This window comes from Zootermopsis nevadensis, unplaced genomic scaffold, assembly GCF_977971745.1.
Source record: "Zootermopsis nevadensis isolate Lab colony 2312 unplaced genomic scaffold, Znev_1.0 Znev_ptg000014l, whole genome shotgun sequence".
Taxonomy (NCBI): domain Eukaryota; kingdom Metazoa; phylum Arthropoda; class Insecta; order Blattodea; family Termopsidae; genus Zootermopsis; species Zootermopsis nevadensis.
The window spans coordinates 356,471-379,104 of record NW_028259146.1 but is presented as its reverse complement, the minus strand read 5'-3'; the positions used below and the strand labels follow the sequence as shown (position 1 = coordinate 379,104).

Sequence of the window (22,634 nt, the reverse complement as noted above, 5' to 3'; positions counted from 1 at the left end):
GTTATTATGAAAGCATTTTTTGGGAAATTCTTCACAGACTGTGTTTATCACTTTAGATTAAAGTAACCTACATTTCAGAATTCGTTTTCTTTATCCTCATGGACTCTGCGTCATACATAAATCTGGCTACACCACACATTCTGCATTTGTAACTCATGGGCCTCCTGTGTGTGTGTCAGAGCCTTGTTTGTTGTGTCTGCATCTTGTTAGTAATAGCTACGTGTCTTCTGCTGCAGTTCACGCATTCTTGTTTTTCTGAGTGATGCCTACCTTATCAGGGTTATGTCCAAATAGCAACCCCATTTCCACATCAGATTGAAAGTAGGCAGTAGATTCCTTCTAAACGCTGGGAAGCACCTCAAAGACTACATGGTGTTGCGTCCAAGGACACAATCAAAATATTATTCTGGTTGAATTCTTGGTTTTGAACAGTATCTTCTGTGAAAAACATGTTTTGTCATTAGTATGTTATGATATGTAGGATTTGAGGTTTCTGCTGCGGGGAGTCTGAAGACGGCTGCCTTCTGGGTTGTTGCGCCGTGTAATTTGGTAGTTTACTAACATTTCAGAGGTCCTTTCTGCCTTCATCATCAGGGCGATGATAGTGGAGGTAGCATAGATGTCTACCAGAATTCACAGCACAACAACCCAGAAGAATGTCATCATCATGTTGTGATATGTTTGTTTTATTACGTTGTTTTTCTTTGTTTTGGCACCGAGCCTACATTGTGCCAAAATTCAGAAGAACGTTATCATCCTCACTACCACGAAAACCTCAGATCTCATATGTTTGTTTTATATTTGTTTTGCAGACAGGATCTGGAAAAACATATACTATGGGCACCGGATTTGATGTGGAAGTCGAGTCGGAGCAGATTGGAATCGTCCCACGGGCAATACGTCACCTCTTCCATGGAATTCAGAACCGCGCAAACCAGGCTCAGGAAGCTGGTCAGCCAGCGCCAGAATTCAAAATAGTAGCACAGTTTATGGAACTGTACAATGAAGATATTATTGATTTATTTGATCATTCAAGGGGACAATATGCGGTAAGGGTGAATATAAAAAAGGTCTGTTGAAGATTTAAACAAGGTGCGGTGTAGCAAGGACTCCGTGTGGTGTGAATCAATTCAGTCAGATTTACTGATCATATTCGTCCACTATCTCTCATGGCGTTCACATCTTATTTCACAAACATTTATTATGTCTGTTTACATGAAGTGATTCAGGTTGATATTTTAGTAACACTAATAACATTGTATTTCTAAAATTGGAGTCTGATTCTGAAAAAAAGTTGTAAACTTACTTTTTAAGGTGTTCAGTTTTTCAAAGAAGAGTAGACAATAGGTGCAGAGTTGCCATACCAGAAGAATGTAATGCTTAGTATGTAGTAGTAGTAGTAGTAGAACAGTCAAGTTCCTGAAAAGTGTCTAGGAATATCACAATTATGTGGTCTGTCTCTTGGTTCAGCAAGGTGCCTTTTGCGTTGTACACTGTTGATTATACTCGTATACTCTGTACAATAGAAACCAGGCGCATGAATTTTTTTAAGTGCCAAACCAGAAGTAACGTAAATGTACAGCTGACATCATAACTCCGATCATTCGTAATCTTTTTGTATTTGTTTGTATGTGACTTTTTTTTGTATCTTCCATTAACTACGATGACTTATTCCTGATGGCCTTTAAACAAAGACACCAATATGTCTGCTTATTTTAGGAAAAATGAGAATTTATGTTTCTGTCTGTCTCTGCTCAGTCGTCCATGGTCCGTCATAGTCAGTTCTCTAGGGAAGAGAGTTATTGTTGGAATGGAGATTACGTGTATGAATTTTGATCCTGATGTCTGCATTTTTTCTTTTAATGATTGTGTTGTATTTGTAAAAATAATTGTTGGAATTTTTCTCTTGTATATTATTCATCTACGTGCTACAGACTCAAAATATACTTTGATATTCTGGCCCTTGTACAGGATTCTTTTAAGAGCTGACATTTTCAGTAAGATGTTCAGAATCTCTGAGCCCCAACCATGGATCTCATTCATCTTCACGTGGACTCAGTTATAGATTGCACATAATGCTGAGGTGAAGCAACTTCATCTGAAGTTGCTAAGACAAGGGTCAAAAGATCATCTCTTTTTCTTAGAGGGAGGTCAGGACAGGTTTCCTTCATGGTCCGTAAACTAGAACCGGCCCATCATTTGCAGAGCTGAATGTAGAGTTATCAGAGAAAATGACATCCGACTGGTGATCCACGCTGCCTTCGGCAAATGCTGGGCGGTTTAGTTTATGTTCATCGCTAATTACAGCCTTCACTGACCAGTGTATTTTAGTCTCAAAGCAACCAGCTACGCCGTTCTCTCCGGCAATGCCGGTAGCAGCCTCAAACGTGCTTGCACTGGCGAAAAGGTTCCTTTGAGCTTCGGCTGCTAACACAGCTTCCTGAGCTACGCTGGAATGCGCCATTACCCGGTTCCTCGACATCTTTATAGTTGTCCATCTACATGATATTTCTGTACTCATGCTCTTGCTGTGCGCCCTGGTCCACTATACTGTCCACCTCTAGCACTAGCACTTAGCCTGCCATCTTCAACAAGAGTGATGACTTGTTCATGGACAGAATTTTTGTTGGTAATGGTTCAAACCTGATATGTCAGCTATATTATAGAAGATTGACTGGCGAACATAAATGGACAAAATACACTGGGTGACTCAAAGTATGCTATACAAAATCATTTGTGTTTCTCATTTACATCAACAACCATAGGTCTACTGATGTGCAATTCAAATAACAAGTCAGAAATCACAAATGTAACCCACGATGAATTTAATTAAATTTGGTTAACGGTGACGTTGGTTGATCTCAGTGTAATGTTTGATTTATAATTGAGTCCATGCCGACAAATGAGATCCATGGTTGAGGCTCACAGATTCTGGATATCTAATTACAGATGTCAGGCCTTAAAACGAGTCACTTTAAGGGCAAATATATTGAATCGTATTTTGTATAAGTAATTTGAGTATTTTACAAAAACAAAAATGCTTCTAAGGTTTAACAAAAACAAAAATGCTTCTAAGGTTTAACAAATAAAACTATTTGTCTGCAGTCAGATTTGAACACAAAAGTTAGAATGTCAGCAAACAACAAATAATGGAAAAATAGAGTAAGTAACCGCCACCCTCACAGTTCTCTCCTCACTAATGTGACATAATATGGTAATAATATGAACGATAATACTGAGATTTACATATTGCTTGTTAACGACAAGTTACTGGACTTGATGAGATTTACAGAGAAACAACAGTTAGATGTTTTGTTTTAAATATGATGATCTGCTTGCTTCAATATCCATTTCTGGTATGAGTTCCACATAGAAGTTTTAAAACATATACGAGGTGCGATCGGAAAGTTTCAAGACTGTGTCAATAGAGGGCGAACCAGATGTAGTACGAGCTTCTGCCGCTAGGGGGTGCGGCCTACATTCATAGTGAATCAGTGTGCCAGCCGGCATCATCGAATTAGCATTTGTTTCTTAGTTACGGGCGTTTTGGTAGTGCATTACACCGACCCTCCTGCGATTTCGGAATGGCGGATTTTCATGAACAAAGAGTGTACATCAAATTTTGCCAAAGACTCGCCAAAACGGCTACGGAAACCTATGAAATGCTAAAGCAAGCATTTGGGGAGTCTGCAATGGGTCGTGCACAAACTTTTGTGTGGCATTCACGTTTTAAAAATGGCCGAACCTCTGTCGATGATGACGAGTGTTCTGGACGATCATCTTCGAGTACAACGCCCGAAAATGTTACGAAGATTCGGCAGGCCATTCACGAAGATCGACGTCGTACCATCAACGACTTGTGCGACATTGTTGGGATAGGCTATGGGACCTGTCAGCTGATTCTAAAGGAAGAACTCCACATGCGACGCATCCTGTCTGAGCACCAGAAGCAGAATCGACTTCTCGTTTGTCAGGAGCTCAAAGATCTTGCAAGAACCGACCCCAACTTCCTTTCTAAGCTCCGTGTGACTTCTTCATCATGCCAAAGATGAAAATTCAGCTAAAGGGAAGGAGATTTGAGATGATAGAAGAGATTCAGGCAGAATCGCAGATGGTGCTTGACAGGCTGACAAAGAAAGATTTCCAGGGATGCTTCCAGGCTTGGCAGCGGCGCTGGGATCGTTGTGTTCACTCCCAGGGGAACTAATTCGAGGGTGATGGATGAATTTAATACCTGAGATAAGTGTACGGGTTTTTATACGCACAGTCTGGAAACCTTTCGATCGCACCTCGTAGTTGTATATTATACGCGTGCCCCATTTTAATTAGTGTTTGTGCAAGTACAACATACAAGACAAAGAGATGCAGACCTCAGGATTTTAACTCTAATGCAATATTTACTTCAACGTTAGCCTGACACTGGTGACTGGCCTATGATGGAACATAAAGTGAAGATAGCCTATTAAGACAAAGATGGAAGGATACAGACTAAGCAAAGCCTGGTGTTTGTCTTCCCACCCAAACTATCTGCTTGACCACCTTCGTCAGTCAGCAGCTGCTGGTCTTCATCCACGGTGATGAGCATCGTCTGTTTTAGATCGTACGTGAACGTAGTCTGTACTATGTGAGATTTTAGGTTTTCACTGCATTGACAATGTTGAAGATGTTGTATTTGGTTCTTTTGCTATGTGGACTAGCCAATAAAAGCCAACTTTTTGGAGAAGTATCATGTCTTCATCTTCAGGACTAAAGTGACAATGCTGGGAATTGCTAAGCAGCATCCAGCAAAGAGGCAGGCTGCACTCTCCACCCTTGCTCAGTTAATTGTCTCTTCCAGATCTTTGTAAGGGAACCCTTACACTCTCAGACATTCAAAATGAATATGCCAATTGCAGTGCACGCTGAATGTTTGAGAACATGCGAAAGTCATCGTGGCTTATTTCTGAAAGCCATAGGCACACATGATGGAAGGAAGTGGTTGTGGCTTAGTGTGAGGTGTTGCCTTGAAGGACTGAGGTTGAGCATAAAGTACTTGTCTCAGGACATCTGTACTCCTGGCTGATAGGTAACCCAGGAATTCCCAATACTCAACTGCAATGTTCATTGCTTTGGGGTGTTTTAATTAACATTCAGATTCTTTAATTTCAGGGGAAGGGCGGAATTAAAATCCACGAAGATGCTTCTGGAGGCATTTATGTAATGGGAGTAACTATGAAGCCCATCATGTCGGCTGAGGATGCTCTTCAGTGCTTGCGCATGGGAGCACTCTCGAGGACAACGGCCAGCACCCAGATGAATTCTCAGTCTTCACGCTCACATGCAATATTCACACTTCACATTAAACAACAATGGATGGTGAAAGTGGAAGTGAGTACCTGCTGCTCAGAGTGCTGAGGTGTGTCTCATTGCCACCAGAATTGATCTCTGTGGTTAAATCTAAAATTGATTATGTGAACTGCAATGGAATTTCACTAACCTCATTTCTGGAATACACTTGGGGTAGAAATGATGTGAATTGCATCTTCTCCTAAGTGCTAATCTTCTCGGGTCTTCCTCTGTTCTGGTGGAGAGAGACTCATCACTCAAATCTTTCCAGCAAGTCAGTAGTTGCAGTGTCCTCAGTGGCAAATCAGACAAAGAGATTCAGTCTGCCTGTGCTCACCAGCCCACGTCAAAAGAATTTTAAATTTGTTGCCGGTGCTAGTACAGTTCTTGCATTTATTTACTTTGTTTCAGAATGTAGATGATGGGGACTGTGTGGTAGCAACTGATCCATCTAGTGAGTTTGAAACCCTTTCAGCCAAATTCCATTTTGTTGACCTAGCAGGGTCAGAACGCCTGAAGAGGACCGGAGCCACTGGTGAACGTGCAAAAGAGGGAATCTCAATAAACTGTGGTCTCGTAAGTTTTTATTTGTACCATATAATAATTTTATCTGTATGTTGATTCAGGCCTTCTGGGTCATGATGCTGTGAGATCTTGTTGCTCTTTACATCCAGAATAATTACTTGTACATTTCTTTAACAAAATCTGTATAGAAACATGCATTTTATGCTAAATATGCTGTTTCCATAAGTCTTATGGTTTTCAAGATAATTCAGCTAGACTTATCTTCATTGTGTTATCTGTACCGACTGACTGACAAGATTTGTAAGATAACCCCTAAAATTTGCATTCATAAGTTCAAAATTTGGATGCAATAACAGAACACATGAACTAGAATTATGCTATTCTTACATTTTCTAGCTTTTTCATCCTCGTGCACATTATAAGAACATCTGTACCGTTATTACTTATAGTTCTGCACGTTATCAAGTGTGTGAAATACTTTTATAAATTTATTTTAACTACCAGTATCTAAGCTGCTAGCCTTCACTATTTCAAAATGCAAGGGTTATTGTAATTCACCATTGAGAAGATTGTGGACTTTGGTCAGTGTTTGATTAAATTTTGGTTGCATGTCTTTACTTTTCTGGTATAACTTTCATGTTTCATATATTCAGAATTAATTATAGGCCCGTCACAATTCTTTGTGCATTTTTTGACTTTGCTTTTACAGTTGGCTTTGGGAAATGTGATATCAGCTCTCGGTGACAAGTCAAGAAAGGCGCTTCATGTGCCATACAGAGATTCAAAGCTTACAAGGTTGCTTCAGGACTCACTTGGAGGTAAGAATGCTCATGTGTTGCACTTCTCCTCCTCCTCTCTATTTTTTAACCAACTTATCTTCTTATGTGTTCTGAGTTAGTTATGGATGTAGTGATATAAGACTGGCTTTTATGGCAGCAAGAATTTGGATTACCAGACTGCCTTTCTGCTTACTGAACGACTCTTGCTCAGACAGGACTTCTGAATATCTGGCTGTGAACAAAGTTTAGTACTTCTTAAGGGAAGGATGGATTTTAGACAAAACGGAATATGAGTTACCACAAATACGACAACACGCGTTACAGTTAAGCGCTTTTCAAAAAGGGCAGAACACAGATGTAAGCTGAACACAGATAACTTTATTTCCTCTCATGACTTCTTGTTCTGACTAAACAGAAAATTAGATAACGTGAGAGAATGGGAATGACACAAGACATGGCCAAACAAACCAATAGAACGTGATATTTGGTCCAGGACATGAGATGACTTGAAGACAGTGGTCTGCAGAGGTACATGTAATGTGTATGTGCTGATAAGTACACATAATACACCAGCAACAGAAGACAACTTTTACGACAAACATGGAACTTTAAACTTAAATGGAAATGCTTTCAAGCTACAAATTGTGCAGGACTATAAGTTGCATGTGGGATACTTGGGCAAAGGAGACATAATGATGAAGAGTTAGTGAGTTCAATGGCAGATATGGAAATGGATAAAAACCTTTTTCCACCTGTTGGACCTTACTATTCTAAACAGCTTATTCCTCTTTAGATCATGTGATGCCACAGTTGAACATAGAAATGTGCAGCTAGTTCTTCTGCAAAACTTGACTGAAAATGCTGGGAGTTTACCGTGTTCCCATGGAGAGACTTGACTCGAGGTAAATTTCAGCAGTCACTTACCACTGCATTCCTCCAGAGTGAATTGTCACGCCCGTTTTGAATGTGGGATACACAAGAGCATGCTAATAAAATGTGGGGAGTGTTATATGGGGCAGCGCATTGGTGTTTTGAAGTGTACCATAAAAAACACAAAAGTGTAACATATTGAAGAGTGCTGGTAGCTTTTGAAGCCATAAAAAATCTCATAAAACATAAATGTAACAGAACATCTAATGTATTTTGCAATGTGTTCTGGTGAGTGAAATGCATGAAGCCCAGCGTATGGGTCATTTGTAGGATGGGGTACTAGGATTTAAAAGCCCAGCATGTGGGTCTTGCATAAAATGAAGATTGAGCACCATAAATGTTTACAGTAGTCCAGGGTTACAGCATGTATTATTAAAATTTGAATATTATTATATTAGAAATTAAGAAAATGTTATAATTAGTATATAATGTCCAATACTCTACTCTGTTCAAGCTAATCCTTCCATTGTAGTTAATTATTATTTTCAAAACAAAGGCATTAAATAAAATGTAACTTATGACTCATAGAACACAGAGTTTTTTTGTGAGTGTTATTAACTTTAATGTAACCAGTAATCTGATCTATTATCTGAATGATATATGAAATCATAGAAATGAACAATGCTCGACTGTTTGCAGGTAACAGCCGAACAATAATGATAGCATGTGTGTCACCCAGTGATTGTGACTTCATTGAAACACTGAATACGCTCAATTATGCTAACAGGGCACGAAATATCAAGAACAGGGTTGCCATAAATCAGGATAAATCATCTCGGACCATCGTTCTCTTACGACAAGAGATACAGCAGTTGCAGCTGGAACTGCTGGAATACAAACAGGTTTATTTCAAAGTTACATTATCAGTAGCAGTTATTGAACCAAACCTTTCACATCTTCTCAGACATGCATGAAATTATGTTCCTTTCCAGTGTATGATTGAGTGCAGCAGTTTTAAAATGAAGTCGGACCTTGTTTTGTGTCATGTGTTCAGATAAATGTATTCAAAGGGACATTAAAACTGCTTCAGTCCATTATAAGTCCTATAAATGAAGATGACAGTCTTCTGGGATATTGCATCAAGCAGGATGATCACCCTGATGATGGAGTCAGTAAGCACCTCTGAAACATCAGTCAACTTCTACAGGATGATTCCCAGCAGAATGTTGTCCTCTTCATACTCACCAACATGAGAACCAGAAATCTCTCATAAGTCTTACAGTTTTAAATTAAGATAAAATAAATTGGATCTGGTGTAATGTACATTGAAATAAGTGGAATTCTTAGAGACTGAAGGTGTGTAATACAAGACCTAGTGGTTCTTGAATATTATAGATACTAACTATTGGAAAGAGAGGGTTAGAATAAGGCATTGTTACTGGCCCCCCATTAAATATTTATTGCAATCTAATACAAAAATAAAGTATTTTCAAAGAAGTTATTCCTTAGGAACAGTGGCCACAAATGTTCCCGATGTTTCACTCGGGAAGTGATACGCTGCAAGGAAATTCAGAAAGAATAAATTCCAGAAAGTGCATAGTCTTCTCTAATATTTGGACTGTAATTTTCTGATATATTTTTTTGTTGTCACGTGTGTGTTTTGAATCTACAGTTAGATTGAAGGGGTCTGTATTGTTGAGAACATACAATTCTAACAATCTGAACAAATGGAACTTCTTTTGATTTCTTTGCACATAATGCGACAGTGTTTTTCCATGTTATAATACATTTTATTGCAAACTGACTGCTGAAATTTGCATTTTGTCATTTGATGGGAAGATTTTACTTTCAAGATTTATCTGATCCTCATCTGCCTCGTGGCTCCGTCCAGTTGTAGAATGTAATCGTCATAATTGGTATTCAGTTGGGGTAACAACCAGCTTTCCAACATGTCCAAAAATGAGTCACCAGTCACAGTTGCACCATTCTTTTGTGTATATCCTGTATAGTGAAAGTACAGTTTTGTTTTTTGTGGAAAAGTAAACATAAGCATGTAAGAATGTAGTGTTGCGTAGTATGTGTGATTCACAAAGTTGTTTTTTGTTTAGGGCAAAAGGATGCTCGACGAAGATGGCGTTGAGACCGTAAATGACATGTTTCATGAAAATACTATGCTGCAGACAGAAAATAACAATCTGAGAACTAGAGTAAAGGCCATGCAAGAAACGATCGATGTGCTCAGCAGTATGAACACCCACCTTCTGGCTGAAAGGGCTGTTGGTGGCTGGATACAAGCAGGTAAACTGAAGTGTCTGAGTTTGTCAGTCAATTTGCCTCTAGGTGAGCTGTCATAACATGTCGATGCTCTGAACATTCCAAAATTTCTCTTGTATTTGAGTCATTATATTCTTCTTTCTTTCACTCATTTCACTTATGTTCTGCTGTAACTGCACAGAGTCCAGTTTAATTACATTGGCTTCCGAATGTCTTCCCACTTAGATCTACCCATTTCCACACACTTGGTGATCACGAGATTTGGATGTCGTGGGGGTTGTCATTTATGTTCCAAAGTAAATTGAAGTAAATAAAAGTGTTTACTTAAAATTACTTTTGCACAGTGTTATTGTTGCTAAAAATTGAAAAATATTGCCTCAAGTATCAAAATCATCTTGAAGATATGAAACTTTAAAAAACATTGTTGCCATGTGACATTTACATATAACTTTAGTTCCTGCAATCTCGTAACACAAAAGTCCTGCCATCTGTTACACTCTGTGGTACTACAAATACTTCCTCTGAACATTAGAGTCATCTGTCATGGCATACAACTTCTTATGGCAGAGAAATTGGTCTGTTGGAACATCTCGTAAGCTCTGGGTGTATATATGTGATTTCTACATGTGAGGCACTGGTCAGGTCTGGATATATCCGTTTTCCACTCAGGAAGAGATAATGGACCAAAGAGCCAACAAAGGAGACTTTTGAGTGTAAGTAAGGAAGTTAACCTATTAGAATCATGGCTGTCAGAATTAAGAACAATTTGTAACTACAAAATTTTTCTATCCCAGTGGGATTGACTCTGATGGTGGTAGGTGATAAGAATGGCTCTGATTCCTGTTGAATTTTTTCACATGAGAGGGGTGCAGTAACATGGCGATTGCCTCTTGAGAAACACATGTTATGGAAACTACAAATCGGTTTACATTATAAGAAACCAAAATATCACAAACACCAAAATTCAGGTTCAGGGATTTAATAGCCATTACAGTTGATGCCTCTCGCAGTGGATATATCCATACAAACATGGAAAAAGGCTTTGATACACATGAGAGCTTAAGAGTTGATAGACTATGAATTGGGAAATTTACCAACAAAATCAATGAATAACTTTTCAAGAGGTTGGCTAGCAATATCTGAACCCAGCATACGGGCTTTATGTTGGAGAATGTCTTTTGAGATAGAATACCCGAGTATGGTCTCATGACTGTCAGACTTAGACAGCCTTAGAGTATCGTCCGACCTCTGATGAGAGCTAGTATCGAAATGCAGCATGAAAAATCTAGTAAAATAGGAGCAACCAAAGGAGAAAGGGTGTCAGTAACAACATTTTGAGTGCCATGAATATGATGAACCGCAAACTTAAATGGCAAAAGTTTGATTACCCGGTGAGCTATTGTACCGAGCTGATGGTGGTGCAGAAGACACCACTTTTGGGCCTGATTGTTGGTTTCAAGGTCAAATTCAACGTGTTCATGATATGACCTAAACCTTTCCAGGCCAAATGAGAGAGCAAGACAGTCAAAGTTCAAAGGCCAGAAGTTTTCTGTCCTGAGGAGACACAGTCATGGAGGCATATGCAATAGGCTGACAGTCATTACAAGGGCCTTATAGATGAATCCTCACTTGAATAATAGGATAATGAAGGGGAGAGAAGGGTAGGATCAATGGGGAAGACATGCTATACGATTACTCACAGTTTCTAACTCAGCCCAAACAATAATTCGTATGTCCCAAATTCAGTGCGACAACCGTACATCAATAAAGGTTTAATATGAAACAGAATGTTAAATCCTTGACAACAAATACTATATTACAATGTTTTAATCAGAATAACATACCCAAAAAGGCAACAAACTCAAGCACAAAATGAAACTTGAGGATCCTTTCAGTACAGGAGGAAACACAAAATGGTAGCCTCCATAAAATTAGGTCAGATGGATGACCAGACAGCCACAGTGGGAACCGTATATGCCGAGGTAGCGTATGCCGGGCAGAGTAACTTAACCAGAGCAGCACAGATTTTCGAACCACTAAGAATGCACACAGAGTTTAGGTCTGAAAGAACTGACCACGCCAGCAGCAGGAAGGCAAGTGTCACAGGAAGGGAAAGAGAAAGGAAAAGGTAGGGAGAAAGGAAGATGGAAAGAGGAAATGGCCAAGTTTGGCATTACAAGTTGTTAACATGTGTCAGCAGCTGCGGAGGGCGTCTTCATGTTTTCCTGCACGAGTCCCACTTAGTCCTCATGTGGCCATGACAGGTGAGTTGCCTGCTGATCTTCTAGTAACATTGCTCCTTATGTTGGTGTGGCAAGTGATTGGTTCACTGCATTACTCTAGATAAATCTTTTATAATTTACTCATCTGTGTTTTCCTGCACTGTTAGGTAATTGAGAGAAATGTAATTAATATTATAAATGTTCTGTTGGCAGGCAATTTTGACATAGCACTAGGCGATACATCTTCTGTGGGCAGCCTGATTGCTGAAGCAAAGAAAGGGCTACAAAAGGACATGGAACTGCTGTCTAGAAGCAGTAGAGGCCAGCAAGGGGAAGGTGATGATGGCAAGAAAAATGGTGTGGAAGATGATGCAGAGGGTGAAAGTGATAATACTGATAGTGAAGAGAAGGGTTAGTATGTAGGATCTGAGGTTTTCATGGCGGTCAGTCTAAGGATGGCTGTCTTCTGGGTAGATGCACCATGTAGTCTGGTAGAAGTTTACTGATGTTTCAGAGGTATTTGCTGTGTCCATCATCAAGAGACTCATCAATCAGATGATGGAGGCAGCAAGGACCTCTGAAACATCTGTAATCATGATTCTTACAAATGTTCCCACGCTTGGAATGCATGTCTTAGTGTAGTGCTTCTTCATCTTTGCTGAGTCACGGACCAATAAAACAGTCATGTATTTCCTCAGGACTGATAGGTATCCTGTCTGTCCCACAAATAAGAGTCTCCAAACCTACTAAATACTAGCATATTAACACATTTTTATTTACAATATAAAATCAGTATGTTTATGTGGTTTTACTTTAATTAGATGCCATAATAACTTTCACTGAATGTTTGCATTTAAAAAAATAATCCACAAAGATAATTTGTTATGTGTTTGTATGTTTGTATTTTCCCATTTTTGAGGTATGCATTGACTGGCTCCAATACTCTTTCCTTCCCGCTTGGCCAGAAAGAGAAAGAAATGTTAAACACAAGTGGTTTGATGATCGACAGGAAATGTAAAAGTAACTAATCAGAAAAATGTGATTTTTCTGTTGTGTTATTATAATGCTGACTATAATTTGCAGTTCAACTACAGTCACTGACCACCAGCAGTTCATGGACCACTGGTTGAGGTCATTCATTTAAAGAATCCTTTTAGAATAATGAAGATACTTTAACTCGAGTATTTAACACAATATGATGATAAATATTACTTTAATTTTCAAACCAAAGGTTACTTGTCACTACATATATTTTTCTTATTTTTGTTTAACAATTATTTATTTTCATCCGTCTTATCACAATATTTAAAATTTCTTATAATTAAGATAATAAAATATTATTGATGTTCCATATCGATTGATCGATTTACACTTTGGAACATCCTTTACACAACATGTTTCAGTTTTTATAAAACCATCTTCAGGTGTATAAGATTTTCGAACTTAAAACTCAAATATTATTCCATTTGGTGATGTTTTATGCCATTTGTTTTTCGAATTTGGGCGAGGTGTTGTCTTTTCTTAAATTTAATCAGATGTACATATCGGTCTGTAAGTAGAAGATTGAAAGAAACACTAAAGAATTTGAAAGAATTTATAAAAGAATTTAGAGAATAAAATGCAAAATATATAAATTATAGATAAAAGTAGCAGTAAGATATAAATAAAAACAAATAAAACATACCTTAGATGTAGGATTGATTGTATGTTCCGATATGTCCAGAAGTACGACTGTCATCGTATAGGTGTGGGTCAATACTGACTGTGGTTGCTTGTGGAAGGAGTAAGTGAAAGGTGGCTGTCGGGGTTGGGGTTAATGATCTGTAGTGCATTGAAGATGGGGTTATTAAGGAATATGTTATTGTCATTTAGACAAATGTTTTGTTTATATGTTTGTTGTATGTAATATTTTTCTATTGTATTCCTATGTTTTTTGTTTTGTACTATTTTTAATATGTCCATTGTTTCGTTTATTGTATTATATGCATGTCCTGTATTTAGAATATGTTTTGCGTATTTTTGTTTTTCTATTGTATTTTGGGTTACAAAAGAATTTCCCTCTCATTCCATTATTATGTCTTTAAATTGTCATATTACTTTTAATTTTGATGATTGAATATTTTTATTTATTATTGCAGCTGGTGAAAATGAAGAAGACAGTGACAGCGACACAGACACAGAGGATAAAGGTAAGCATTCCATTTATTCAAACTTTGGGCTCAAAGCATCCATAATTTTTCATGATTTGTTATGTGTATTACAATTATAAATGAAACATTTGAATTACGTCTGTGGTAACTTTTCAGATGAAGAAACTGCACGTTACGGTTTGGAGCTGGCGGAGTTGACCTCAGAGATCAACATCAAACAGAAGCTGATAGAGGAACTGGAACGGTCTCAGAAGCGAATCCAGTTTATGCGACAACACTACGAGGACAAACTTCAGCTTTTACATGAACGAATCAGAGCCACTCAAGAGGAGCGTGATACTGTTCTTTTGTCCTTCAGTGAGTAATTGATAAAAGCAAACAGACTGCTTCATTCTGACTGGAGATAGTATCATAGAAATTCATAAAACATTAAACACTTAATTGCATACTCTCACCACACTTTTGTTTGCGAGTTCCCTGCATTTCTTTTCTGTCCCGTGTCAGAATCTGTTGAGAGATTTAAAATTTTTCCCTGTGCATGTTAATTTGTAGGAACTTAGGGGGAATAACTCATATGTCTCCAGATTAGTCTGTAACATTAACTTTGGCTGAACAGTGATGAGGTAGGAACATATATTGTTTTCTCATTTTCTTTATCTGTAATTTTAATTATGTGTTTTGGCTACATAAGGAGGGTGATTTATTATATGAGGAAAAGATGAAAACTGATTTCATTCTGCTGCAGTAACAAACCAAAATAGGAGGTTGACAGTTTTAGTTGTTTTGTAGTGTGTGTAAGTGGGTTGGCATGCACACATCCACACACACAGGCAAGCGTAACTTACAAATGTGCTTGCATACTCCATGTGGTTTTAAGCTAACCTAACCTTTCCTAAATGGACTTCTCTTAACACAACCTGAACTAATATGGCCTAACATATATGAACACTTCAGCTGATTCTCCACTTATATCAGTATGAACCATGGTTATCATGGTAACCAAGGAAAATATTCAAATAATGCATAACCATGGTAATTATGGTAATCATTGAAAAGTAATGAATTCATATTTAAGTAGTTCTCAAGTTGGCCACCAGCTTGCAGCACCACAGTGGCCTACTGTGTGTGTGTACCTCACGATTTTCTATGTCTTTTTTATGACTACTATTGGAACATTCATAAGTACGATTTTGACATTCTGCAGAATGGCACAACCTCCGTACCAGATTTCTTTCCAGTCCATCCAGTGGTTCTCAGGTGTAATCAACTGGACAGACGGATAGATGTGACCAGCCCATAATGCATTTTTCCCATGTGCTTCGTGCAAGTAACGCATAATAACTGAGCAATATTGTTTGTGTCATTACTCTCATCAGTACTAAACAAAAGCTTTCAAATTGTTTTGCTTTGTTTCTGAGTTCATTAAGTAAGTCACTACTAATATCATTGTTGCACAGACAAACTTATAATGTGAGGAAAAAATTCTTTTTTGAACATATTTCTTGCGCTGTGTGTTGAAAATATTTTCTTATGAATTTCCCATCAGAAAGAAGTTTGCTCGTTAATCGGCAAGTGAGTAGCAAAATAATTTGCTTGCAGTGCAGAGGAACTATCACTCCATTGTTGTTACTCAGGCCCCCTTTTTAAAACCACCACTTGTTCTTTTTTCAGAGCACTGATACAGTTTTTGTATGTTTATTTGTGCTTTTAATTTTAATGTCTGACAGTATTGTATTCTTTCAAAACAACAGTACTCTCCCATTTGTAGAAACAAATTCAGATTGCGCTTTACTGTTTTTGATAAAAATGTTATGTATGGTATTTTCTTTAATGTAGCTCAATTTTCTTTAATTATGGTTCCCCAAAGCAACTAATGCCAAAGAAATGTGCGTTCTGCATACACTTTGAAAATTACATACCAGAGAAAAGAACTCATATAAATTTTGCAAAGAATGATATTTATGTCTGAGAAGGAAATGCCACATTTCTGTCTTGAAGCAAACAACAGTAAAGTCTTGAGGTTTCAGGTTCTCATGGTAGGAAGTCTGAAGATGGCTGTCTTCTGGATTGCTGTACCGTGTAGTCTGGTAGAAGTTTGCCTACATTTCAGAGATGCTTGCTGCATCTGTCACCCTGGTTATGGAGGCAGCAAGCACGTTTGAAACGTCAGTAAACTTCAGATAATACAGCATAACAACCCAGGAGAATCCATCTTTACTGTAAATTCGGTTGTGTCAACAATGCACATTGCAGTGAGCATGAAAATTTATGGTCTCAATTCTGCAATAAACACACCGTGAACATCTGTAGATGTTGGCTGACTAATAGGCCTACTTGAGAAATGCATTTTGACTTGAACGTGTTCTGGCAGTAACTTTGAAGATTACTGTCAACCCTAAGTACTGCATTTCTCTTGGAGAACCGGTTAGGAAATTCTCACTCCCCAAACTAGGTGGCACGTGTAGAATAAGTACTAATATTTGTTGTTATCGGCAGTCATGCTCTTGTTTGAGGTAACTGACCACTGCCTCACTAAATCTTTGTGAGGTCTTGACCACCTCTTTCTAGTGACAGGTTTCATATAGATTGTGGTTCATAGGTTGAAGACCCTTGATGTGTGTATGTGTGTGTACAGTCGACACCATAATGCATAATAATAATGAATAGCAAAGAGAACAGACCTTATTTGTCAACCAAGCTATGGTGCATGCCATGTTCACAGCTAATCAAACCAACAAACCAACTGAGAAAGAGCGGAAAGTACGTGATGAGTATGAACGTAAACTATCAGAAATGCAAAAGGAGATGAAAAGACTTCAGTCGGCAAAGAAAGAACATGCAAGATTACTTCGCAACCAGACCCAGCATGAAAACCAGGTGAAGGCACTGAAGAATGACTTGGCTGAAATGAAACTTGCAAAGGTGAGCTTGTTCTGATACTTTACGTATTTTTAAGATCTTTGAAACTTGTGTGTGTTACATTATAACAATCAGACTAAGGTTTTTCTTTCTTCTGAAAATAAACTACACTTAGCAATGCCATTTAAAATTACCGTTCTTGATATTGTCAGACTGTGTAAGTTGTTGTCTTTTAAGTTTGAATGCTGCACAGTCTTGTAGGTGGCTATCAGTGATTTGGAGGATTATGTCACCTCCATCTACTGGGTGTCTCTGAAAAGTTGGTAGCCAAGTACAGTTTTACACAGCATCATAACCCAGAGGACCACCGTTGACATCTTTACTGCTATGAGAATTTCAAATCTTGAACTGTTAGAGTACGTAGTTAATGCATAAAAGTAAATGAAAACTTAAGGGCAGCTTTATTATAAGTTTTGACAATTTTTACTCTGTAGTTGGACATATATAAATTATTATTATTATTATATTTTTTTAAAAAAGAAATGGCTTCTGCTTTTTAACTATTCAGAGAGGTAGATTCATCAGAGAATATTACTGTCCCACTGGTGATCCACACTGCTCTCAGAAAATGCTAGGCAGTGTAGTTGATATTCATTGGTGGAGTACAGCCATCACCACAGCATGTCATTTTCTGTTGATCACTTCTTCAGCACAGTAGAGTCTGACTGCTGACAGAGTTTTTAAATAAACTAGATAAAGGAAACATTCTGTCTTCAGAAAAATCAGATTACATATTGTTCTTTCTGCGAAGAATTTGATTAGGCCTGTGCGTTAGATTACAATTTATAGCACTTTTGAAAATGGGACTGTATCTGGCCTTTCATTCTCAGGTAAAACTCTTGAATAAGATGAAAGAAGAATCAGCAAAGCACAAGGATGTGGAAGTACGAAGGAATCGTGAAATTGCACAATTGCGAAAGGAATCTCGCAAAAGGGAAAACACGATTCGATCCTTGGAGGCAGAGAAACGGGTAAAAGAAGCAGTTTTGAAACGCAAGCACGAGGAAGTTACTGCTTTGCGCAAAATGCATCGTGGACCACTCAGCAATAAGGCCGTTGGCAGAATCGGACCTAGGCACGGTAGGTTGTTGGAGTATTTATGGTTATTTGATATTATATATACATGTTTATTGAAGGTTATGGCATGTTATAAATTTTTATTCTTCTATTTCCTTCCAGTTAGATCCATTGTATTAAATGACATATTACTCTGAGTTACTGCTTTGTGCAGCAAAATTTATCAGCATCCACAGCTGCCTGTAGTGCCATATGTGGGACTAAATAATAAAATTTTGTTGAATTTTGTAAATCATACACACTCTAGTGTGGTATAGGTGATATGTAATGCTGAATTTATAAAGTAGTATGTTATGTGTTGTAGTTATGTGACATAAGGTATTTGGCTGTTTGTACTCTCAAGTATTGTGCTGTAGGTGCAGAGGTTATAAATGTTTAGTGAACTTACACGAACTCAATACAAATGTGGACTTAATACCAAGTGAATTCTGCTATCTTTCAATTCATAGTCTTAAGTTGTAGCATTGTTTGCAGTCAGTATAATTTATTATTTCTGAGCTGCATTTTTTTTTTTGATAAACAGCTTCGAAACGACTTGGTGTTTCTCCAAAGCAAGTTAAACATAGATGGCAGCAGTTGGAGAATAATATCAGAAAGACTGCAACTAGCAAACAAATTGTTGCATCCATGGAACGTGACATGGACAGGTACTGAAGCATATAGTATTTTTAAATGGAATACCCGGAGTCTGTATAGGGTCTGTTCTCTTGAAACAGTTTTAAGAGAATTAGCAAAGTATGAATTAGGTTTGTCAGAGCTTTATGTCAGGTAGGAAAAGGGAAACACTAAATAAACAGTCGATTATACTCTTTTTGTGGACGTGGGAATTCTAATTGTTGCTTAAGAACATGCTTTTTTGTGCAGACAGCAGTCATATCAGTTAAGAAGGTAGAGTCTGTTAGAGATACGATGTAATATTTATATAATATTCAGAAGTTGTGGAGTGATGTTATTGTTCTGAACATGGGTGTATCAACTGAGGATAAAAGTGTTGATACAAAGAACACATTTTATGAGGAGATAGAGCTTGTATTTTCTCAGTTCCATAAACAAATGAACATTTTTTTTTACAAGATTGCAATGCAATTGCCAATTGATAATGAGAGTTTACATGAAAATAGTAATGATAATGTAATGAGGTTAGTGAATTTTGCCATGTGAAAAATGTAATTGTCAACGTTACACTGTGCCCACATCACAGAATTTGTTGATGCATTTGGACTTTAACTCATGGAAAGGTATGCTTGGTAGCTGTTCTTTTAGAGGGGCTGACTGTGATGCTGACCATCATTTGGTGGTAGCAAAAGTTAGATAGATTATTGGTAAGTAAACAAGCAATACAAACAAGAGTTTCAGTCTCAGAAAGCTAAATTATGAAGAGTATCAGGTTAAAATCTTGAGCTGGTTTGTGGCTTTCCAGAATTTAGATGGTAATGCTGACATAAATAGGGCTTAGGAAAGTGTTTGGAGGGGATCAGAACTTTTTTTTCAGACAAAGATTTTGACCTCATTGCAAAATGTCAACTCATTCAGGCATCTTTCCTTGTGACAGCCACCAGACTTCACGATGATGAAGTACATACATGTAGTCAGAACCAATGTCAGTGCATCTGGCTAAAAGTCCTGTTGTTGACCAACCTAAATTTTATAAAATTAAAACTTGAATGACTTCTTTCATTATAATATCAAGCTCCTCCAATAGCTTCTTAGAATCAGTATTGCCACAGTGCAGGAGGCAAAGAATTTTCACCAGATTCACTTCCTTTGCTCTGGCACAAAAGCCATAGCGTGCTCCAGACTTTGTTTGTGTAACGTCAGTCAGTACACAAACTGAAACACAGATTCAAGATCATACTTTATTAATTGAAAAATTAGTCTTTTTTTTTAATATCTTCCCCTGTTGTGGTCGTAGTCAGTGGCTGGCAAAACAGAAATTCTTCTTCCATGTCTATTATCCCAGGATAGCATACTTATGCTATGAGCTGTGCGTTGTCACTGACATCAGTTGTTTCATACAGCTGAAGACTAAAGTGCGTACTTGTCTTTATAGCTGCAGTCACGTGCTGTTTAATAATATTGAGTAATAGGTACAGAGTGATGTGTGTAAAATGAGCTTCCAGCATGTGGCAGACACTGGCATTGATGCACTCACTACATTCTTCTTCCTCCCCACCTCTATTTTGTTTCTTGGTGGTACTGACAGTCATAGCATGGCACTGCAGTGTGTCGTCACTTCACTAGACGGCATGGGTTGAGACAGTCTCAATACAGTGACTTTGCGGCTGCCAGGAAAAATGATTTGCTGCAAGTACATCTGGACAGTTCTTGAAAAATAAGTGGCTGTTAAAAGCTGTTTCTCAAAATTTAAGTCACTTATATAAAAAAAGTAAAGCTATTTTTGATGTGTTGTGAATGCATGGATTATCCATGTTTTGTGATTATTTGTGCATCTTCTCCTCTTCATTAGCCCAGATAATTTGAAGTTTGCTGTATTTACTTTCTTGATTTTGAATGTTTGCCATTGTCATACTTCAAAATGCTTGACATTCTTAGAATTCTGTGTAGATGGCTGATCTTGGTGATGTTGGTGTGCAGGCAGCTACGATATCGGGAGGAACTTGGACGATCTCTGGACCAGCTGATGCATCGTAGAGACCATGCTCTTATAAGTCGCCAGGATTTCTCAGTGATTCGTGACTTGGAGGATCAGATAGAGCGCATGAAAGCCAACATTGATTATGTGCAGGAAAGCATTGCAGAATCTCAGGCAAACATAATGCAGATTGAGGAGAGCAAGGTTTGGGCTGGATTTTTATTTCCTTTCACACTTACTCTGGAATCATGTTACAGCTGTCTTATTATCTTTGTGAGGAAGTGGTTAGGTTATTCTCATTCAGAACCAGTCCACCTGGCCTGGCCTTCTCATAACACTAAATAAGCTGTCCACTTACTCACTTCAGCTCACATAATGGAGGCAATAATATATTCATCTGAAATGCTGATATTCAATCTAAGGTCTGTATGGTGAAGTAGCCCTTTGGGTCAACATCCATTCTCACATTACTATGAAAACTTCAAGTCCAACATATTTTATGTTAGTTGATACTCAAATTGATGAGAGGGCTGTCCCACGTCAGTCCTGAAACTTTGGTATGTTCCTGCAAATCCACATTGTGTTACAACTAGGAAGACCAACATTAACTTAGGATACACACATTAATTCAATTTTTACTTGTGTTCCAACTGTCAGATGATTTTTATGCAAGTTTATGTGCTTATTGCCATATATATATACACACACACATACACATATATACACACACACAGGTTGTCCCACCTAACTTTGGAACCTAAATTTTATCATTTTAAAGTTTACAAAACAATAACATTAAAATGTACACAGTGTCTAATGGGGTATACATTAACCAATAAAATATTGATTATGGAATCATTGTTATGAAGTTATCAAGGATACCATCTCTTTTTTAAATAGAATTATTTTTAATCTAGAATTACTGCCAGATTTGAGACGTTTACACAACACATTCATTTTTGATGAACTGTTACTGAGATGTCACCACATAAACTATGAGAGACAGATGCATCAGTACATATTTAAATTGAAAATTTTATCTTTGAACAAAGGTTACAGTTAATAACTATTAAAAATGGTGACCACTGTCATAATTAGTACTTCACTGCTTAGTGTATAGCCTATTAAACATGATATACATTTTGTTTGAATCTTTTTTTTGTGTTAAAATGAGAGAATGCACACATATACTTATGTATGTGTGAATGTGTGCATATATATGTATGTGTGTGTATTTATCACATGGATGGACATGTTAGTCCAGTGACTGTAACTGCTATAACTGTAACGTGGGCATGTGAAAAACGATTCCTTTCTTTCCTTCAGTCACTGTTTCTCTGATTGTAAGATCTTTATTCTTTCTTAGTAAATGTTTATATTGATATGAATTATTTCCTCATGTACTGTTTACCCTAGTGCCACGTTTTCAGAATATGAAGTTACATTTCTGGAGGAAGGAAGATTTGCATCTTTCCAGATCTGTGACCACACATTCTGTTCAACGTGGTTTTATAGCTGTTACGATTGTGTTCATACTGACATGAAACTTGCAGGAGAACTTGGATACTCTGGATGTAGCAAGCTTGGTACAAGGCCTGACAGAGATGGACTCAAGATACCTGATTGAGAAACTGTGTAACATGGCTATCAACCAAAGTTTCTTGGCTGCACAGAAAGAACTTGCTGTCAAAGAGATGGAAGCCAAGCCAAACGAGGTAGTGTATTAACTTTTAACTCTTTACGTGGCACACTGGGTGGACGATTAATTATTCTGTTGTTAGCAGAATAAATATATTAAAAGACGCTTTAACTTCGGATTTCCAAGTTCTTTTAATTTAAGTACTGCTATAGAGATACTAATAGCACCCAGAAAGAACACTTGGCACGAAGTCAAACAAAG

General features: G+C 37.7%; 1 protein-coding gene across 3 annotated transcripts in view; it reads left to right on the top strand.

Annotated features, from left to right (window-relative positions):
* The window catches only part of LOC147873819 (kinesin-like protein KIF21A), a 37,769-nt gene that overhangs the window by 233 nt on the left and 14,902 nt on the right, over positions 1-22,634 (top strand). For 2 of the 3 annotated variants that reach the window (XM_087348920.1, XM_087348919.1), the window contains exons 2-15: positions 813-1,049; positions 5,149-5,367; positions 5,737-5,901; positions 6,560-6,668; positions 8,199-8,401; positions 9,608-9,797; positions 12,209-12,406; positions 14,134-14,184; positions 14,302-14,502; positions 16,868-17,067; positions 17,895-18,144; positions 18,665-18,788; positions 20,707-20,938; positions 22,288-22,449. In XM_087348920.1, coding sequence (XP_087205046.1) covers positions 813-1,049; positions 5,149-5,367; positions 5,737-5,901; positions 6,560-6,668; positions 8,199-8,401; positions 9,608-9,797; positions 12,209-12,406; positions 14,134-14,184; positions 14,302-14,502; positions 16,868-17,067; positions 17,895-18,144; positions 18,665-18,788; positions 20,707-20,938; positions 22,288-22,449 — 2,541 coding nt within the window. The remainder of the gene's footprint in view (positions 1-812; positions 1,050-5,148; positions 5,368-5,736; positions 5,902-6,559; positions 6,669-8,198; positions 8,402-9,607; positions 9,798-12,208; positions 12,407-14,133; positions 14,185-14,301; positions 14,503-16,867; positions 17,068-17,894; positions 18,145-18,664; positions 18,789-20,706; positions 20,939-22,287; positions 22,450-22,634) is intronic. The other variant, XM_087348921.1, reaches the window with a different exon arrangement.